Source organism: Chlorocebus sabaeus, chromosome 21 (assembly GCF_047675955.1).
Source record: "Chlorocebus sabaeus isolate Y175 chromosome 21, mChlSab1.0.hap1, whole genome shotgun sequence".
Lineage (NCBI taxonomy): Eukaryota > Metazoa > Chordata > Mammalia > Primates > Cercopithecidae > Chlorocebus > Chlorocebus sabaeus.
Genome location: NC_132924.1, coordinates 57,017,705 through 57,039,027, shown reverse-complemented (window position 1 = coordinate 57,039,027; position 21,323 = coordinate 57,017,705). Strand labels below are relative to the sequence as shown.

General features: G+C 38.2%; 1 protein-coding gene across 6 annotated transcripts in view; it reads left to right on the top strand.

The window, feature by feature from the left end:
- DYNC1I1 (dynein cytoplasmic 1 intermediate chain 1) overlaps positions 1 to 21,323 on the top strand; it is a 320,393-nt gene that overhangs the window by 44,300 nt on the left and 254,770 nt on the right. For 4 of the 6 annotated variants that reach the window (XM_007982103.3, XM_038004646.2, XM_073009118.1 and 1 more), the window contains exon 5: positions 12,689 to 12,748. The exons of the other annotated variants lie outside the window; for them this stretch is intronic. In XM_007982103.3, coding sequence (XP_007980294.1) covers positions 12,689 to 12,748 — 60 coding nt within the window. The remainder of the gene's footprint in view (positions 1 to 12,688; positions 12,749 to 21,323) is intronic. 6 annotated transcript variants of the gene reach the window in all.

Genomic DNA, 21,323 nt, shown 5'->3' with positions numbered 1-21,323 from the left:
GATGGAGTCTCGCTATGTTGCCCAGGCTGGTCTGGAATTCCTGGCCTTAAGCAATCCTTTTGCTTTGGCCTCCCAAAGTGCTAGGATTATAGGCGAGAGCCACTGCACTCAGCCACCTCTTACTGATTTTTAAGAGCACTTGAGAAAATTTTTAAAAATGGGTAGAGAGTAGAAATATATACGTTTTCAGTTATGCTAATGATTTAATTTTAAAATTTCACTTGAAGTGTCACAATTTGTTTTGCAATTTATGCTTCCATCGTTATATCCCATTTCTCATTTACAATTTATATTTGTGGTTTTATCTTCTATCTCCTGATCAGTTTTGGTAGAATCAATTAATCATTGCTAGTTAATTATATTGGCAAGCAACAAGCTCTTGGATTTTAAAAGCTTGTAGAAAAGGTTAGTTTGAAGGGTTAGTTTTACTTATAAACATAAATGAAAAAAATCTTTGATATACTATTAGCAACTGGAATCCAACATATTAAGAGGATACTATGCTATGGTTAATTAGTATTGTTTCAAAAATGCAAGGTTATTTTAGTATAGGGAAATGTCTTACTATATAATTTAGCATACAAAAAGGTCAAAGAAGGAAAAATAATCATTGCAATACGTACTTAAATTATACTTAAGACATTTAAACACTTATTTCTGTATTTTAAAATGTAGTAAACTAGTAATACAAAATATTTTCTCAATACGGTAAAGAATATTTATCTGAAACAGCTTACGCTTTTTATACATAAGAGTGAAGCATTGGCACTTTATAGCCCTGAAAAATGGCTTTTGTTTAGTTGAACATGTCACTCATCCTCAGAAAGTGGTGAATTCCTTGAAAGTAGGGACTAAGTGATACCCCTGTAGTAGGTATTTGATAAATGTTTGTTGAGTGAGGTGTGGTAGCTCAGAACTGTAATACCAGCTACTTAGGAGTCTGAGGCAGGAGGATTGCTTGAGGCTAGGAGTTCAAGAAAAGCCTGGGCAACATAGCATCCAATATTTGAAAAAAAAGCTTGTCAGCCGGGCGTGGTGATTCATACCTGTAATCCCAGCACTTTGGGAGGTCGAGGCAGGCAGATCATGAGGTCAGGAGATGGAGACCATCCTGGCTAACATGGTGAAACCCCATCTCTACTAAAAATACAAAAAATTAGCCAGGCGTGGTGGTGGTTGCCTGTAGTCCCAGCTACTTGGGAGGCTGAGGCAGGAGAATGGCATGAATCCAGGAGGTGGAGCTTGCAGTGAGCCAAGATCGTGCCACTGCACTCCAGCCTCAGCGACAGAGCAACACTCTGTCTCAAAATAAATAAATAAATAAATAAATTCTGCTTTTTACCGATGAGGACACTGAGATGCGCAGAGAGAATAAGTAATTTTCTCAAGTTCATACAGAGTGTTGTTTTGCTACAGTGCTAGGTTTTTACCTAGGCAGGTTGATTCAAGTTTCCACAACGTATACCTCTATGCTACATAATCTCTAGCGGTAGTTGATATGAGTGATACACAACCTACTGCATAAGGTTATTGTGAGGATTATACAAAGTAATACTCTATAAAGTACTCAGAAAGGAGGCTGGTGTATACTAACTATATGTGAGTTTTAGCAATTATTATAATTTTTTCACATTTTAATTTAGCCATTTTTCTGATGGGGAAAAATCTTTTTAGATCCTCTCGTAGAACATGTTGGTATCATTTTCAATTTTAGTAAGCATTGCCTGTATCTTTTTCCAAAGTAATTATATAAAATTATTAAACACGACAAGGCAAAGGACAGATTGCAATCTTTGCCCCTATAGACCACATTCTGGGTCGCCCACTCCTTACTCACTAACCTTCAGATAACAGCCAGAGTGAATTGATCTAAGTGAAAATCATTCCGCCAACATTTATTCTTCTCATTCACATGGATGGCTCACAGGGGACTTTGCACTAGGAATTTTCTCATGTTTAGTTGTAATTCCTTAGGGTTCTCAATGACAGAGCTGAACTAGAAGATGTACTGGCCTGCAAAAATCTAGGAAAGTGTACTGACCTCATAAAGTTCAGCTGGACACCACGGTATAGGCTAAAACCTGTCCCAAATGGAAAGAAACTTTGAAAATGTTTTCAAAGTTAAAACATCTCTCGGCCAGGCGTGGTGGCTCACGCCTGTAATCCCAGCACTTTGGGAGGCCGAGGCAGGTGGATCATGAGGTCAGGAGATCGAGACCATCCTGGCTAACACGGTGAAACCCTGTCTCTACTAAAAATACAAAAAATTAGCTGGACGTGGTGGCAGGCACCTGTAGTCCCAGCTACTCAGGAGGCTGAGGCAGGAGAATGGGGTGAACCCGGGAGGTGGAGCTTGTAGTGAGCCGAGATGGTGCCACTGCACTCCAGTCTGGGGGACACAGCGAGACTCCATCTCAAAAAAAAAAAAAAAAAAATCTCTCAACATGATAACATACTGTGCAATCTCCTGTCACAATAATAACACCCATTGCATAACATCCTTAACAAAATAGTCTGAAGGGGAGGTTTCTGATGTTTGTCTTTGATGAGAAGTGCCATGGAGGGTAGTAAAATAATTAATTTTTGTCTCTCTTTTTTTTTTTTTTTTTTTTTTTTTTTACCATCTTTGGTCTTAACACCATCATTAAGTTCTACTTTTCTTTTTTTTTTTTTTTTGAGACTGAGTCTCGCTCTGTCGCCCAGGCTGGAGTGCAGTGGCCGGATCTCGGCTCACTGCAAACTCCGCCTTCCGGGTTTACGCCATTCTCCTGCCTCAGCCTCCCGAGTAACTGGGACTACAGGCACCCGCCACTACGCCTGGCTAATTTTTTGTATTTTTTTAGTAGAGACGGGATTTCACTGCGTTAGCCAGGATGGTCTCGATCTCCTGACCTTGTGATCCGCCCGTCTCGGCCTCCCAAAGTGCTGGGATTACAGGCTTGAACCACCGCACCCGGCGAGTTCTACTTTTCAATCAATCAAGACATTCAAGCCTTCCTCCAACATTTTATTTTTAAAATCTTTTTTTTTTTTTTTTTTTTTTTTTTTAAGACAAAGTCTCTCTGTCACCCAGCCGGGAGTGGTGGCACAATCTTAGCTCACTGAAGCCTCAAATTCCTGGGATCAAGCTATTCTCCCACTATAGCTTCCTGCATAACTAGGAGAACAGGTGCATACCACCACACCCAATTAATTTAAGTTTTTTTTTTTTTTTTTTGTAGAGACAAGGGCTTGCTATATTTCCCAGGCTGGTCTTGAACTTCTGGCCTCAAGTGATTCTCCTCCGTCTCCATCCTAAAGTGGTGGGATCCTCCTGCCTCTCCCTCCCAAAGTGCTGAGATTACAGGCAGGACCCATTCTGCCCAGCCTAAAAATCTCTTACTATTATGGAAACAACACCTGTGCGTTTTGTACAACTAGAAAATATAAATGAGCAAAAATAACAAAATAAAAACATCATGTTTCCACCACCAGAGATCAGCACTCTTAGCACCTTAGTGCTTATTCTTTTATATAATATGTATGTCATCATGTATAATGATAAGTGACATCTTACTGTGAAAACTGTTGAACCTGCTTTTCCAATCAAGTATCTGTATTTTTATATTTCAATGTATTTTTACCTTATCTAGTATCAACACTATCTTCACATTTCCCCAATTGACCCCAATAAAATCCCGAAGTATTTAAAATTGATGCCTGTGCTCACAATTTGCAGCATTTCTTAACCCAAAACCCTAATATTCGTAGATATTTCTCTAGGGAGGTGAGGCCCCTGCCAAGGGTACCACAAATGCAGCAGATGGAGAAATGTCTTCTAAAGCGCGCCACATGAGAATGATGGCACAAAGGGAATGGATTAAAAGTCACTTAGGCTTTCAGCTGCATGTGTATTTCAGATTAGAAGGGACAAAGGGACAGATTTCTTCAGTGTTCTCTCTTAAGCTTGAATACTGGACCTCCATATAATTACTATTCAGTTTCTTATTGACAGAAAGCTTTGGTAAAATTTAGATACTTGTTTTTGGGCTACAATAATTTGTTGTGGGCAACTTGTCCTGTCTGCATGTAGGTACCACTTTTTTTTTTTTTTTAGTGACTTCAGGAAAGAAAAATGTGTTCTGGGGCCACGTGGGCATAGTACTCAAAGGAAATCCTTAGGACCTTCACCTTTATCCACAGTTGGATTCTGCAGAATTCTTTGGAACTACATAAGCCTCTCTTGAGCCATTTGGGTAAAACCAGCATCATCTTCCAAGATGCTCTGATAAATCGATGGCTAAAGGGAAGGCATAAAGGAAGTATTAGTAAAGGTGAAAAACATAATAAATAATACAAGACTGTGGGGAAAATTTAATAAGACTATTAAAATTTTGCTTATACAAAAAAATTTTAAAATATCACTATATAAAGAGAGATTGACAGGATACTACCAGCTAATTGGACTTTGGGGAGACTGAAGTCGCTAATTCAAGGTTGGTTAAAAGTCAGTCTCTTTGTAAATTAAAATAAGATTTACACTATAGGGTTTTCCTTTATGCAGCACAATAAGTTCAAATTTTTTGATGTCATTATCTTCAGGCAAAGTGTACTGTATGTACCCATATGGTTATAGTAACACAGTAAGCATCTATTTTAGGAAGGGGTAGCTGAGCTTTCTTCTAGAGAAACTGCTTGCTTGACAGCAGGACTTCTGTGTAAGATTTTGGGAAAACATGCTCTTGTTCTATGATGGGAAGTCCTACATTTCTTATTGAATCCAGCTCAGATGGACTTCCCATGTGGCTTAGTGTGGCTCGCTTTGGAGCTCCATGTTAGGGCTCAGGTGTTAGACAACAGATGGAAAATTCTCCCACCATAAATTAAGAAAAATGCTTTTTAAAAAGAGCCTGATGTAAGTATGTATTTCACTGTTCCACTTTTATTTCTGACATCAGAAAATCTTTGTCATCATTGCCTGTCCTAAGTAAGGAAAAAATTGAGGTCAGGAAGTAAAACATTAACTCATTATTTAAATTCCATCCTTTCATAATTAACATCACTTTAATGAATGTGACAGATTGAGTGATATGATGGATTTTAAAATGTCCTTATTATTTCGTGTATTACTTTTGGAAACGGCATTTTAAAAATTAGATATTTAGCGATGGCATTGACTAGATATTTTCTGTTTGGTACTATGCTTACATAATCCCAAACTGTTTTCACTGACTGATTAGTCACTAGTGATTTGTTTGACAGAGAAGACATGTGGAACAAGAGTTCAGAGAAACTGTGGGACTCAGGAAAGCTCTGTATTCTGGCTTTGAGCTTTCTCTCCATCTTAGAAAAGAAAGAACATGAAAATTTGAGTTCCAGTGCAGTTGTTTCAGGGACTAATTAAAGTTACTAAGAGAAGATGGCTGGATTGCTTTTGTTTTTTACCACAAATCAGCAATATGTTGAGCATTTAAAAAATAATAATGTTCATAGAGACAGGGTCTCGCTATGTTGCCCAAACTGGTCATGAACTCCTGCTCTCAAGTGATCCTCCTGCCTCGGCCTCCCAAAGTGCTGGGCCATCATGCCCAGCCAGTGGTCACCATTTTTATTAGATAAGATATGCTTTCCTTCTTCAGTATGGAAGTGAGTCTGAAAACTCTTCTGCGACCGTGTAGTGACATCACACTGAGTAAGACTGAGTTTTCCCTAAGTGCTTTGATGGATATTAAGGGAGTTAGGCAGACATGCCCTGATTTATTATTTCATTTTTTAATAAAAAAGTAAAAACTGTTTCTTTTGGAATCAACTTGCCCTCACACGTCACGCTCATCTACAGAAAATCCAGGTAAAGAATATTCATTTGTTCATTCATTCATCAAGTCATTCAGTAAACAATTGAGAATTTATTGTCTATCAGATACTATACTAGACCTTCAAGGAATATAAAGATTCTTCTTACTTCTAAAGAACAAGTAAATTGACACATTTAATTTGAATCTAAGGAAATGTTGCTGTGTAGTTACAGCTCTCAAATATGCATACTCAGAGAAGACCTCAATGGTAATGAGGACTTTGGGGTTATTTTGCAGAAGATATATGGTCATCTATGTGATTGCCTGGGGTTAAAGTACAGAGAGGTGAGACGAGAAGACAGAATCCTGGTTGGAGAGTGCCTGTCTTTATTGGAATGGAAAGAGCAAGGGTACTGCCAAAAACACAGTGAGAGAGGGAGGAAAAGAAATAAGATTTTCAGGGCCAAGAAAACTAAAAAAAGACTAAAGACTATGCCAAGAAGGAGCCAATAGTGACCAAAATGAGAGAGAGCAAAGTTAAGGAACAAGAACTGACCACGGGATTTGATGATTTGGAGGTGGTTGTCGTCATCATTATCATTTTTTGTTATTATTATTATTATTGATGCTGTTTTATTTTCATAGGCTGAGTTCCTGGGAGCAAAACTAGTGCAGGAGTAATTCTATTTTTTATGGTTCCTGCCACATATTGGCATATTACTTCCCAAAGAACTTTACTAATTTAAATGCTGCCAACAGTGTATGAGAGTGCCTTAGCCACACTGAGTGTTAGCATTATAAATGAGAGATTTGTTAAATACTGCCTTCCAAATATTAATTGAACATCTCTTTCTTATAGCCAAAGACTAGAAAAGGTAAGAACAAAAACAATCTTTAGGAAATAATTCTAAGGCTTTCTGCTCTGAGGTCTAATAAAGATGGAAAGAAGAATGGAAACCGCCAACTTGCTTGTTGGTAAAAGCTGAACAGGAAGAAATTAACCACTCATCAAAGTGCAAGGTCTATGCAACACAGACATTATGTCTTTCACTGCTAAGTTACACTTTCATCAGATGGCCAAGGACTTTTTAAAATTTTCACTTCTGTCTCATAAACTGAAACTGAGCAAATAAAATTGAGCCAATGAAAGGGGACTCTTATAAGAAATTAGAAAGTAATGAATTGGTACAAGGCTTAAAATACAAAATTCTGCTTGTCTCTTGGTAGGTTACTGCTAGTTTGAAGAATTTTGATGTTTGTCTATTCTTTTTAAAAAATATTGAAAAACAAATTGAGCCACAAATTATAAATTAACCACTACATGGTAGGCATTTTTGGATAAGATGCCAGAGGCTACAATGTTTTTGATATGTTCAAGGTTAAATAAGTGAATGATTATTTTCCATGTTGGGAAGCTTCTGTATTTTGAAACGAAGTTAGGAAATGTGACCTTAATTGGCATGTCCAAAACACCCAATCCAACCCTGGGACCATAGAACCGTAACAGTGGCCTCTGAACACATAACAGGGCTCCTATGAAACAGAGATCAGAGATGCCACTTACACAGATCCTCAGAAAGTTAACCTAAGAAATCAGTTGAAACTAATCAGAGCAGCCGAATGCAACTCATAAAAATAAGCAAACAAACAACACCAGGATGGTTCCCCAGCGGGGAATACTAGACAGAAATTTAATTGGTAGAGTTAAAGAAAGATTGTATCAAACAACAAGGGCTAGGTTGGTCATCCCAGGAATTCCAGAAAGGGGAGACTTGGGTAGCAGTGAGGATGATGTCTGGTCTTGGGGAGAGATGAGGTCATGGTGGGGTAGGGCAGGGGAAGCTTTGGTAGTTAAACATTCAACATCACCTACTCTAGTCCCAAAGATACTGCTGGACATCTGGCTTCCCAGGAAGCTGGGCTTCAAGGAGAGAAGACTTTATCAGGCTTATATATTTGTCTGCCTGGTTATTATTGTTCTCACAACATATTGCTAAGTTGGCATCTAAAATATAGCATTCTTATAAGACCTAGTGGACTAACTCAGCCACGTAAGTCCAATAAACTAAGCACTGAGGAAAATGAATTTAGGCCTAAATCCTACCCCCTCCTCCAACACCAGGTCAAATGGAATCTCTAATCTTTTCAGTGGAAGTATGTCTCCCTGCTGTGACTTCCAAAGGATGATGAAAGTGCAGTTAAATGCCTGGCTGGCTGGCACAGAGCAAACACTAAGTGAAGGGAAATTATAACGATCACTGTTCTTAATCTGTCTTTCTTATGGCATTTATTAATATTTTCAGCTCATATTTATTCAAACTTTAAACTGTGCCAGTCTCTGAGCAAGTGATGAGAGCTACTTTCCTCCTTGTAGATGTTAGCGGTATATTATTAGGCATAAATATTCATATGTCTCATTTCTTTTACCAAAATGTAAAATTCTTAAGTGCAAGTTCCATGTCCCTCAGCATACATGTGGTACTGCAGGGTAGGGGAAGCTGTTGTAGTTAAATATTCAACATCGCCTACTCTAGTCCCAAAGATACTGCTGGACATCTGGCTTCCCAGGAAGCTGGGCTTCAAGGAGATAAGACTTTGTCAGGCTTATATATTTGTCTGCCTGGTTATTATTGTTTTCACAACATATTGCTAAGTTGGTATATAAAATATAACAGTCTTATAAGACCTAGTGGACTAACTCAGCCACCTAAGTCCAATAAACTAAGCACTGAGGAAAATGAATTTAGGCCTAAATCCTACCCCCTCCTCCAAGACCAGGTCAAATAGAATATGGCAAGTTTTACTTTCAGTCTTGTTCTACTAAACTATATATATATGTTTTGGCTTTTTTTTGAGACAGGGTCTTACTCTGTCACCCAGGCTAGAGTGCAGTGGCATGATCTCAGCTCACTGCAGCCTCTGCTTCCTAGGCTTAAGCTATCCTCCTACCTCAGCCTCCTGAGTAGCTGTGAACACAAGCGAGCACCAGCATACCTGGCTAATTTCTGTATTTTTTGAAGACGCAGGGTTTCGCCCTGTCGCCCAGGCTGGTCTTGAACTCCTGGACTTGAGCAATCTGCCTGCCTCGGCCTCCCAAAGTGCTGGGCTTACAGGTGTGAGCTACCGCGCCAGGCCTATTTATATATGTTTTATCTCCTCATAATAACTCTAAGTTCCTTGAACATTTTTTCAACCCTCTGTTACAGTATTTTGTATTTTATGTTCTTAATAGATGTTTTTTGAATAAGCGAATGAATGTTCCTATCAAAATCTTTTCTCCTCTGCATGCATTGATTCAGCCATTCCAGAAATGAATAACAAATAGAACTATTATAGTATACAGGGTGATTTCTATATCACCATCATTTTGTTTTCAGGAATACAATTACTTGATAAAATGGCTGGAAAATAAGATCTCTGCCCATTGGTTAAATACATTATTCTAACTGGAGAAGAGAAAGTTAAAAGGCAGTTGAATAATTATCTTAGATTTTAAAATATCAGACAGAGAAGAATGTTAAAGGGCTTCGATGCCTGCACCCTCATTTGCTGGGAACAAAAGGAGATTTGCCTGATGACACAGTGAAGCCATATCCAGGACACAGACCTCCCACCCGGGGCCAAGCATGGTCTTCTCTAAAATGCTGCCATCTGCAGGGAAGCTGTCCTCCATGGTTTACACAGAAGGAATTCCGCAAATGTTTAATACATATTTCTAGGCTATTCCTGGAAACACAAACAACCTTTGCCCATTTTGCATATTGGCCTTAAGTTCCTTTCAAAAAATTTGCATATTTACATATTCTTGAGAGGAACCACCCCACAGATAATAATGGGAAAAATGAAAAGATAATGCAACTGGCACATTTGATAGCATCCTTGGCTTCACCCCTTACCCCACACAGCTTGTTACTGACGATAACTGTGATTTCTGTTCCTGAATAACATAGGTGTGCCAGGAGGCAAGGCTGTTATAGTGTCACATTCCTACCTTTGTTTTTCTGGCCGAGTAAATACAAACTCCCCAGTACTAATCTGTGGACTTTTTAAGTGGATGATTCTGATAGAATCACTATTTATACTTCTTAAGGGTATAGTGAGTTCAGGTGATCTGTCCAATAAGTATCAGAAGAGCCAGACCATCGGGGAGCTGCTGGGAGAAGTGGAAAATGTCACTAAAGATCAGCCCATCAGAAACCTCAAGGAAAATGGAGGTCAAACAGCTCATCCCACTCCTTGCAAGGAAAGCTTCTTAAAATCAGCAAGAGCCAGAGTCTGCTCTTTTGTCTACAGCAGAAGAAATGCTCTTAAATTTGACCCCCAGAGATATGTGAACAGCAAGTATGAATTATGTTAACATATTCCATTACTTTCACAATTTGAACTGAGATTAAAGAATCAGTGCCCAGAAGCAAGAAGGGCTAATTTTCTTCAGCAGAGAATGAATTCAGAGCATGGGTTCTCACCCCTAGCTGCACGTTAGAATCACCTGGAAAGCTTTAAAAAACTACAGATGCCTGGGTCCTACCCCAGACATTCTGGCTTAATTGGTCTAGGGGTGTCCTGGGCCTGAGGCCAGGCTTGAGCAAATCAGAAGTTTAGATGCTGATGTGTTTGAGCATCAGTGATGCTTTCTGCATGCTGACTACTGAAAGCAATAGTCTAGCTCTGTCATTCTTCAAAGGTGGTCCCATGGTTAGCCCTGTAAACATCACCTGGAAACTTGTTAGAACTACGAATTCTAGGGCCCCACTCCAGATCTACTGAATCAGAATTTCTAGGGTTGCGTATCAGCTTATTAAAGCCCTCCAGGTCATTCTGATGAACATGAAAGTTTGAGAACCACTTATCTAAGTCAAGTCATTGTTGCTCAAAGTATGTTCCACAGAGCAGCAACATCTGTATCTCCTGGTGCTTGTTTGAAATGCAGAGTCTCGAGCCACCCCCACACCTACTAAGTCAGACTCTGCATTTTAGCAATATTCCCGGGTATCTGTATGTGCATTAAAATTTGAGAAGCACTGGTCTAAGAAACACAGGCCAGTTAGTGTCTCAATGGACTTCAGTTTTAATCTTTCAGAGGTTTTATGTAAAAAAAAAAAAAAAAAAAAAAAAAGAGCACAGCCAGAGCATAGAAGGGAAGCTGTGAATCCATATTCTGCTACTTCTGCAGGGGGGGGTTAATGTGCGATCTGTCAAATAGGTCAATCATTGACTCAAAGAAACCTTAAGAGTAGGTAGAGTTGTTGTGGCAGTAGTAAAAGCAGCTGCTGTTTATCATATGGTTACTATGTGCTTTATAGGTATACTTGCATTTAATCCTCGTAGAAAACCAGCAAAATATTCATTCATTCAATAAATATCCTATTACATAAGCACATATGTGAGATACAGTTCTAGGCATATCCCTATATTCTAGCGATGTAGCCACCCCTGCCATTATGAAGCTTAAGTCCAAAGTCAGACAACAAACAAAAATAAATAAGGTGATATACAAGAAAATCATAGGTAAAGATGAATGCTGTGAAGGAAATAAAGTGGGGGAAAGGAAGGAAATGAAGAGTGGTAAGGAAGTGCTACTTGAGATCAGGTAGTGAAGCAGGGGAGCCTCTTTGAGGAGGTGACATTTGAGCCGAGACACGAAAGAAGCAAAGTCATGAGCCATGCAGATGTTTAAGGGAAGAGCATTAAGGAGTATGCAGAGTTGACATAATGTGAGTGAATGAATGGTTAGAGAGAAGTTTGGAAGATCACTGCAGGCCAGTTCATAAGTTATCATATAAGCTACAGTAAGTATTGACAGACAAGGAAACCGAGCAGGGCTTCTCAAATTTAGGGTGCCTGTGGGTCACTGGGGAACGTGTTAAACTGTAATATGGAGTCACTAAGTCTGGGGTGGGATGTGAGTTTCTGCATTTCCAACAAACTCCAAAGAGATGCTGATGCTACTGCTCTGTAGGCCACAGAGTAAACAAAGGGATGCAGCGGCTGAGAACTTACTAAACAGCATGCTCAATGTCACACAGCTGGTAAGTCACAGAGGCAAGATTTGAATCACAGATGCCTGATCCCAAAGTTTGTGCTGTCCATTAGTTGCCTCTGAGATAACCTCATGCCTGATCCACCTGTAACCAGTTCTGTGCAGGATATTTAAAGAGCCTGGCTGAGAAAGGTCCTGGCATGTGCTCTGTTTATAGAAGAGCCATTTATCCCCTCTTATTTTCAAGGAGAAACAACAAAGGAAATTGGATGCTTTGGTAACTATTGATACTTTGTGCTATTGTTTATGCAATGTTTAAAAAATGTAAGGTGTAATCAATCCCTGATATCTTAGAGAGGAATGATATTGTTGGTGACCATCTTGGGGTACAATATATAAATAAGCATAAAAATACCCTTGAGTCTCGAAATCTAATGCATTATATTTGTAGTATCTAATCCAAGGAAGCCAGTTATTCACCAAGTCCTGCAGTCACACCCCTGCCCTGACCCATTTGTACCCATGCGTTTAGTTCTTTTCACCACATAGAAGATGCCTGGAGTTCCCAGATGTGGATGGGCTTTGGGGTGTCAGAGATACATGCAGTGGGTTACTTGCTGAAATCAATGAGGCCTCAATACGAAACAAAACAAAAGGTGGGGGGGTGTGTGGAGTTTGAACACTTGGTCTCAACTTTCCTTCATGAAAGCAGTCATAGCTCCCGATATTAAACAGATGTTTGCAGGAGAGGATGGCTCCTCGCTTTCTCTTGTTGTTTGATAGTCACTGGGGGTGGAGGAGATGGAGGGGGGACATGTTCTGTGTATGTATTGTATATGCTCTTGCCTTGATGAATGACATAGTTTGGTTTGGTTTGTTGCCCTCCCCTTTTGTTAATTCTCTGTGTTCTTTTTCCTTTGTGCTGCACAATTAGGACCCTGCAGTGGGACACAGACCCCTCAGTGCTCCAGCTGCAGTCAGACTCAGAACTTGGGTATATGTCTGCTCTTTTGTTACTCCTTTTATTATTTCTTTGCTACAGTTGCGTTGAAATGCTGGAGCTGTTGTTACTCTTGTGTTCTCCCCTTTTGTTGAACTTCTAGTTTGATAAGTTCATTTCCTTCTGTTAGTTTTCCTTAAAAAGCTTTGAAGAAAGTGTCTCTTTGTGGAAAACACCACAAAAAGATGGCTTTTGCTTTCTCCTTATTAATTCCTATTATTGCAAAACAACACTCCCCCAAACACAAATCAAACATAAACCCACACATCTACTTAAAAGTGGGGCACACAAGTTCTGCAATGGGAGATGTTTGACTTTATCATAACCATCCTGCCCTTTACTAACAAGTTGCCTTAGGTTAACTTTTGTCTAAGATCAGTATTAAAATACTGTGTCTTGTTTGTTTACTTTTCTTTTCAGTTTTTGGGGAACTCACAATAAGCACTTAATTTGAATTAACTTTGAACAGTTAAAGATTCCTGTTTAAAAAAAAAACAAGGAAATTAATTGAATACCTTGATCTAAAGATATTTCAAATACTTGACGTTGAGTAATGTCTCCTATGTCCTAAATATCATTTTTTTCAGATGGAAATTTATTATCACAAGTTAAAAGAAAACTTCAGAGATGAAGACTTAGAGTTGAATAAAACACACAAACATATCCTAGAAACTCAGTTTATTTCCATTGTAGGATTGGAGTTAGCCGTAGTCACACATGAGATATTTCTAGTGGGGTGCTTGTATCAGCTGGTCATCAAGCTCAGGAGAGCTGATTGTGCATTTCTCTTCTGAGCTTCGCATTCAGTTAAATCAGCTGGAAATCAACCATGGTGGAAGTATTTACACCACAGAAATTGCCTCCTTTCCTACAAGCAGTTTATTAAGCATTTACTGACAGAGCACTGGATATCTGTAAGTGAATAGCAAGTTTCATAACCACATTTTATGGAACCATTATCTTTTCTTTCTGAATATAAACTGACATATCCCAAACCAGGCATTTATTTACTTATTATTCATTTTGAATTCCTGAGATTCCTGGGCATATATCTCTGAGGTGTTATCAGTTTCAATGCCTACTGTAGGTATAAAAAGAGGTTGAAGGGCTATTTGCATGTTAGGTTAAATGCCATCTGCCTGTGATCCTTTGTATATACAAAAATTCTTAGCTGATTCATGACAATACTAAGCCAAGGAAATATCCTAACATTTAGGTAACCGATGCACTATTTCTTTTTTAACCTTACTAAATTCTTGGCTATTTAGTTGTATAGTTCATTTATGTTATATTTCAATTTGTATTGTTTAAATAACCAAGAGATATGGCTTAAATAAAGCAGAGAATATACAGTAAGTTATAGTTCAGGGGAACTTCAGAATGCAGTTCTTCAGAATTACATTGTGTTTTAAAAAAAAAAAAAAAAGGCGGGGGAGAGAACTGGCAGAGACTACCCCATGCACTTAAATTAACAGACTTTTAGACAGATTGCAGCAGTGTTAAATTACACTTGCTGATGTGGAATAGTTTGGAATTTTCCCATTTATATCTGTTTTCCAAGCAAAAACTCACTGTTGACTATGCAAATTAAAACTTGTGACTTACTCTAGGGAGATAGCCTATCTGTGGCCCCACCTGGCCTGCTGCATTATACTTCAGAGTGAACCCAGTGCGTCGGAGAGAGAAGACAGGAGACTTTCTGTTCACTTTCTAAATACAAACCGATGTATCCCAAACTAGGCATTTATTTATTTATTATTCATTTTGAATTCCTGAGATTCCTGGGCATATATCTCTGAGGTTCTATCAATTTCAATGCCTATTGTAGGTATAAAAGGATGTTGAAGGAGTATTTGCATGTTAGGTTAAATGCCATCTGCCTGTGAATGAGTGGCTTATCTTAGAGAGTTTGAAGGCATTTTCAGAGAATATTTGAGAGATGGCATTATTTTAGCCACGTTACAATTTCAAATATTGCCTTAATAAAAATTTCTAGATTTTTCTGGAGAGTTTTATTTCACCTTCTTGAGTTGTGGCATGGGAATGACCATAGTCCATAGCTTGCTCTGTCACTTAATTTAACGCCTTTACTGAAGTATAACTGACTTTAAATAAACTACACATATTTAAACTATTCAAATTCATGGTTTTGACATGTATACACATCCATGAAATTATCACCGCAATCAAGATAGTGAACACATTAGTCATCCCCAAGAGTTTCCTCATGCCCCTTTGTAATCTAAACTCTTGCTTCTTCCTGTTCTTCTCTATCCCCCAAACATCTGATCTGCTTTCTGTCACTATACCTTAGTTTGCATTTCCTAGATTGTCATATAAATGAAATCATCCAGGAGGTACTCCTTTGACTGACTTCCTTCATTCAGAAGGATTATTTTGAGATTCATTCAGGTTAAGTGTATATAAACAGCTCAATCCTTTTTATTTCATTGTATGGATGTACCACAGTTTGTTTATCCAGTCATTTTTTACATACATTGGGTTGTTTACAATTTTTGCCCATTACAAATAGAACTGCTATAAACATTCATGTACAAATATTTTAATGCACATATGCTTTCATTTCTTTTGGGTAAATACTTCCCAGTAGAGGTATTTATGGTTGAATCATATAGTAGATATACATTTAACTTTTTAAGAAATTGTCAAACTGTTTTCAAAGTGGTTTTACCATTATACATTCCCACCAGCAGTTTATGAGAGCCTCGATTTTTCCACATTCTTGACAACACTTAGTTTGTGCTTTTTAAAAGAAATTATTAATTTGTTAACTATTATTAAAGGAGTATAGTGGTATTTCATTGCGGTTTTAATTTGCATTTTCCTAATGACTAATAATGTTGAGTATCTCTTTAGTTGCTTATTTGCCATATGAGTATCCTCTCTGATGAAATGTCTGCTTAAATCTGTTAGTCTTATATATTGTTTTTGAGTTGGGTTATTTTCTCATAATTGATTTTGAAAGTTCTTCCTGTGTTCTGGATAAAATGCTTTATGGGGTTTATAATTTGTTAATATTTTCTCTCAGTCTGTGACCTGTCATTTTCATTTTCTTAACAGTGTCTTTAAGAAAGCAAACCAGCAAACCATTTTAATTTTGACTAATTACAATTTACAAATTTGTTCTTTTATGGATCATGCTTTTGTTAACATAATTTTGATTTTTAAGTGATTATTTTAATATTTGGTAGAATACAATTCACCTGTGAAATTATTTGGGTTTGGAATATTATTGTGGAGGAGGGTTTTTGTTTTGTTTTATTTTGAGACAGAGTCTCACTCTGTCACCTAGTCTGGAGTGCAGTGGTATGATCTTGGCTCACTGCAACCTTCCAGGCCAGAGACAGATACCTCTTTGAGATACTAATTTTATTTCCTTTAGGTATATATATATATCCAGAAGAGGGACTGTTAGATAATATGTAGCTCTAGTTTTAGTTTTTTGAGGAACTTCCATATTATTTTCCATAATGGCAATACCAATTTACAATCTTATCAACAGTGTACTAGGTTGTTTTCTCAATATCCTTGCCAATACTTCATATTTTTTCTTTTTAGTAATAGGGATCATGATTATATCTCATTATAGTTTTGATTTGCATTTCTCTGATAATTAGTGATGTTGAACACTGTTTCATATACATATTGGTCATCTTATGTCTTCTTTGGAGATAAGTCTTATTTAGGGCCTCTGTCCATTTTTATATCAGGTAATTTGTAATTTTGCTATTGAGTTGTTTCAGTTCTTTATATATGTTGGGTATTAACCCCTTATCAGTAATATGGAATAAAATATCTCCCATTCTGTACATTGCCTTATCATTGTAGTGGTTGTTTTCTTATTGTGCAGAAGCTTTTTAGCTTGCTGTAGTGTGCTTGTCTACTTTTGCCTTTGTTGCCTGTGCCTTTAGTGTCATATCTAAAAAATCATTGCCAAGGCCAATGTCAAAAATCTCATTTCTTACATTTTCTTTTAGGAGTTGTATAGTTGCAGGTCTTACATTTATATCTTTTATCCATTTTGAGTTTTGTGTGTGTGTGTGTGTGTGTGTGTGTGTGTGATGTAAAATAAAGATCCAATATCATTCTTTCAAATATGGATATTTAGTATTCCCAACACTGTGAATTGAAGAGACTATCATTTCTCCATTTTGTATTCTTGTCACTGTTGTGGAAAATTAGTTGACTGTGGATGTGTGGGTTAATTTCTAGAATCTCCATTCTGTCTCACTGACCTATATGCCTGTTTTGGTTACAGTTCCATACTGTTTTGATTAATATAGCTTTGTAGTATAATTTGAAATCAAGAAGTGTGATACCTCTTGAGAATACCTTTCTCAAGATTGCTTTGGTTGTTCAAGGTCTTTTGGGGTTCCATATGAATTTTAAGATTTTTTTTCTATTTCTGTGAAAAGTATTTGAATTTTGGTAAAAAATTGCATTGAATCTGTTGACTGCTCTAGGAAGCATGGACATTTTAATAATATCATTTTTTTAAATTCATGAACATACAATATCTTTACATTTACCTGTGTCTTCAATTTTTTCATAAATGCTTTATAGTTCTTTTATGTAGAGATCTTTCACATTCTTGGTTAAATCTAAGTATTTTATTCTTTCTGGTGCTATTATGAGTGGAAATGCTTTCTTGATTTCTTTTTCAGATAGTTCATTGTTGGTGTAGAGAAACACTATTAATTTTTGCATTAATTTTTGTAGAGTCCATAAAGTTTTCTACATACAAGCTCATGTCATTACAAAAAAAAAAAACATTTTACTTCTTTCTTATTTGGATGACTTGTATTTCTTTTTCTGTCTAATTTATCTGGCTAAGACTTCCAATATTACGTTGATAGAAGCTTTGTTTCCTTTCTCTTTTTCTTTTTATTTTTTGAGACAGAGTCTTGCTCTATCACCCAGGCTGGAATGCAGTGGTATGATCTTGGCTCACTGCAACCTCCACCTCCCAGGTTCAAGCAATTCTCCTGCCTCAGCCTCCCAAGTAGCTGGGACTATAGGCATGTGCCACCATACCTGGCTAATTTTTGTATTTTTAGTAGAGATGCAGTTTTACCTTGTTGGCCAGGCTAGTCTGAAACTGCTGACCTCACCCACCTCGGCCTCCCAAAGTGCTGGGATTACAGATGTGAACCACGGAACCCAGCCTCCTTTCTCTTTTTCTTCTATGTAGCTTCTATAGGTATTTTCTTTGTGGTTATTATGGGACTTACATAAAATTTATTATAGTAAGCTGATAGCATTTTCTCTTGCATATAAAAACTCTACATTTTTATCTCATTTTCCCCCACATTATGTGCTATTGGTGTTGTAGTTCGTATCTGTTTAGAATGTGTGTCCATTTACATAATTTAGTTATATCATTTTTAATTCATTTGTCTTTTCACTTTTGTATTTGAACCAAAAGCTATTTACCCACCACCTTTATAGCAATACAGACTTCTGTTTTGTCTATATGTTTACCTTTAACAACAGATTTTATACTTTCTTTTGTTTTTGTGTTGCTGTTTAGAATCCTTTCGTTTCAAGTTGAAGAATTTTCTTTAACTTTTTTTTTTTTTTTTTTGAGATGGAGTCTTGCTAAGTCGCCCAGGCTGGAGTGCAGTGGTGCGATCTCGGCTCACTGCAAGCTCCGCCTCCCAGGTTCACGCCATTCTCCTTCCTCAGCCTCCCAAGTAGCTGGGACTACAGGCGTCCGCCACCACACCTGGCTAATTTTTTGCATTTTTTTAGTAGAGACGGGGTTTCACTGTGTTAGCCAGGATGGTCTCAATCTCCTGACCTCGTGATCCACCCACCTCGGCCTCCCAAAGTGCTGGGATTAAAGGCATGATCCACCGTGCCCAGCCTCTTTAGCATTTTTTATATATCAGAACTAGTGATGGTAACCTCTCTTAGCTTTTGTTTGTCTGAGAAAGGCTTTATTATCCCCTTCATTTTTGAAGGACAGGTTTGCCTGGTATTGTATTCTTGATTGGCAGTTGTTGTTGTTGTTTTTTTTCTCTTTCAGCACTTTGAATATATCACACACTCCCTTCTGGCCTGCATGATTTCTACTGAAAATTCAGCTCATAGTCTTATGAGGGTTCTCAGGTAGATAATAAGTAGCCATTTTCTTGTTTTCAAAATCCTCTCTTTGCTTTTAACTTTTGACACTGTATTTATAATACATTCTTGGTTTGGGCATCTTTGGGATTTTCTTATATAGTGTTCTTGGTGTTCTTTGGGCTTCCTGAATCTGGATGTCTTATTTCCTTCCCCAGGTTTGGGAATTTTTCAGCCATTATTTCTTTGAATAAATTTCCTGGTTCTCCTTCTGTGAGTTTCATAATGCATATATTGGTCCACTTGAAGTTACCCTGTAATTCTCTTAATATATCTTCACTCTTTTTTATTCTTTTTTTTCCTTTTTGCTCCTCTGACTAGAGGATTTCCAGTGAGCTATCTTTGACTTTACTTCTCCTTTCTTCTGCTTAATCAAGTTTGCTGTTGAAACCTCATATTGAATTTTTCAGTTGAGTTATTGTATTCTTCAGGTCTGTTATTTCTATTTGGTATTTTTAAATATTTTCTATCTCTTTGTCAAGATTCTCACATTGTTCATGCATTTCTCTCCTAACTATTGTGAACATTGTCATGATCAACATTTTGAATTCTCTGTTGGGTAAATCACATGTCTCCATTTCATTAAGGTAGGTTTCTGAAGATTTATCTTGTTCTTATATTTGGAACATATTTTCATTTTCTTTGATTCTTTGTGTTAGTTTCTGCACATTTTATAAAACAGCCACCTCTCTTAGTCTTCACTGACTGGTCTCATATAAGAGACCATCTTCATCCATTAGGCTAGCTAGAGATTCTGGATGCTTCCTAATCCTTTGTGCTTCCAAACTGCAGTCTGTTTCCTTAGTGGGCCCAGGGTACAAGAGTATGCTAAACCCTAAGAGAGTCCTAAGATTGGCAAGATTGGAACCAGTCTCTTGAGTAGCAGTTGGAATAATTGATGTATTAGATAGGTGTTCTAATGCATCAATTTATTCCAGCTCTCCTTATGCATCTCCAGCTGTCCTTAATGCATCTCTCCTTAGGAAGAAGCTGGGAACTGGAGTTTATCACCCACTTGCTCTGCACTGAGACAGGAAGAGGAACTGTGGTAAATGCCTGTATGCTCAATCAGACTGCAGGCTGTTTTAAATCATTGCTTTACTCTCTGTTATCTCTAGGGGTCTAGTAAATGGTAGGCCCTTCAGCTCTCAGAGCAGACAAGTTAGAGGCCAGTCCCTCTGGTAGCGACTAGAAAAGTTGAGGGTCTAGATGGGTAGTTTAAGTTCTTCTAAGGAGAAACTATAGGCTTGGTTTTATTTCTGGAATGATTTGTGGTTAGGAGCCATGGGAAGTATCCTCACATTCACTTCAACTTCCAGTGACTAGTGACTGCCTGCCCTGTTAGCTCCAAGAAACAGGCAAGTCAGAAGCCAGATCCATGGGTAGCAGCTGGAATAGTCAATGTACTAGATGTATAGTGTGACCCCTTCCAGGGAGAATCTGAGAGCTGTGCATTTTGGTAAAATGAGCTGGCAGGAGGAGTCATGGGAAGAGCCTGCAAGGCCATTCAAAACCACTGCTTTGTTCTCTGGAGACGCCAAGTGACCAGTGAATATTGGGCCCTGTCAGCTCCCCAGTTAGGTGAGTTAGTAACCAGACTCCCAAGCAGCAGATGAAAAAAAATCAGGTCATTTGTTGTGTAGTCCAACTCCTTCCAGGAAGAAGCTAGAGGTTTGATTTCTTTGCCAGAGTGAGCTAGAGGAAGGAGCTGTGGGAAGTGTCTACATACCCATTTAAACTCCCTGGGGACTAGTAAGTGCCTGCCCTGTTGACTTCCAGATACAGGCTAGTTAGAAGCCAGACCCTTGGGCAGCAGCTGGAAAAGTCAGGGCTTTTGATGTGCAATCTAACCCCTTCTAGGGAAAAGCTGGGAGCTGGGCTTTGTTGCCTGCTCACTCTGTGCTAAGCCAGTGGGGAGAAGCATGGGAAACGCTTGAGTGCCTGTTTAAAGCTGCCTCTGTTCTCTGCCATTCCAGGGGTCTAATAAATGCTGGGCCCCATCAGCTTCCAAAGATAGGCAGGTTAAGAGTCATTTCCTCTGCTGGTGGTTTTAAGAGTTGGGGTACTGTATGTGTGGTACAAACTCTTTACTCCTCAGGGAGAAACTAAGAGATGGAGGTTCTCCGCAATTGTATAGTGCTGGGCTGAGGGTAGGGTTTATGGTGAGAGTGAGAATATGTCTCAGCTTTTCTTACCTGTGCTGAAGTGGGAATTTTCTCAGCCATCCAGTATACAGAAGTCTCTCCACTAGTTTCTGTATTTTTCTCAGAGGATATCGGTTCATGTATATGTTTATTTGATGCTCTACGGGTGGAGTGAGAGTTCTCAGCCTCCTATTCTGTTTTTTTGCTGAAGTCCTCCTGCATGTTTGGTAATTTTTTTATTTATATCAGACATTGTGAATATTTTTTTTTAGGTTTCAGAT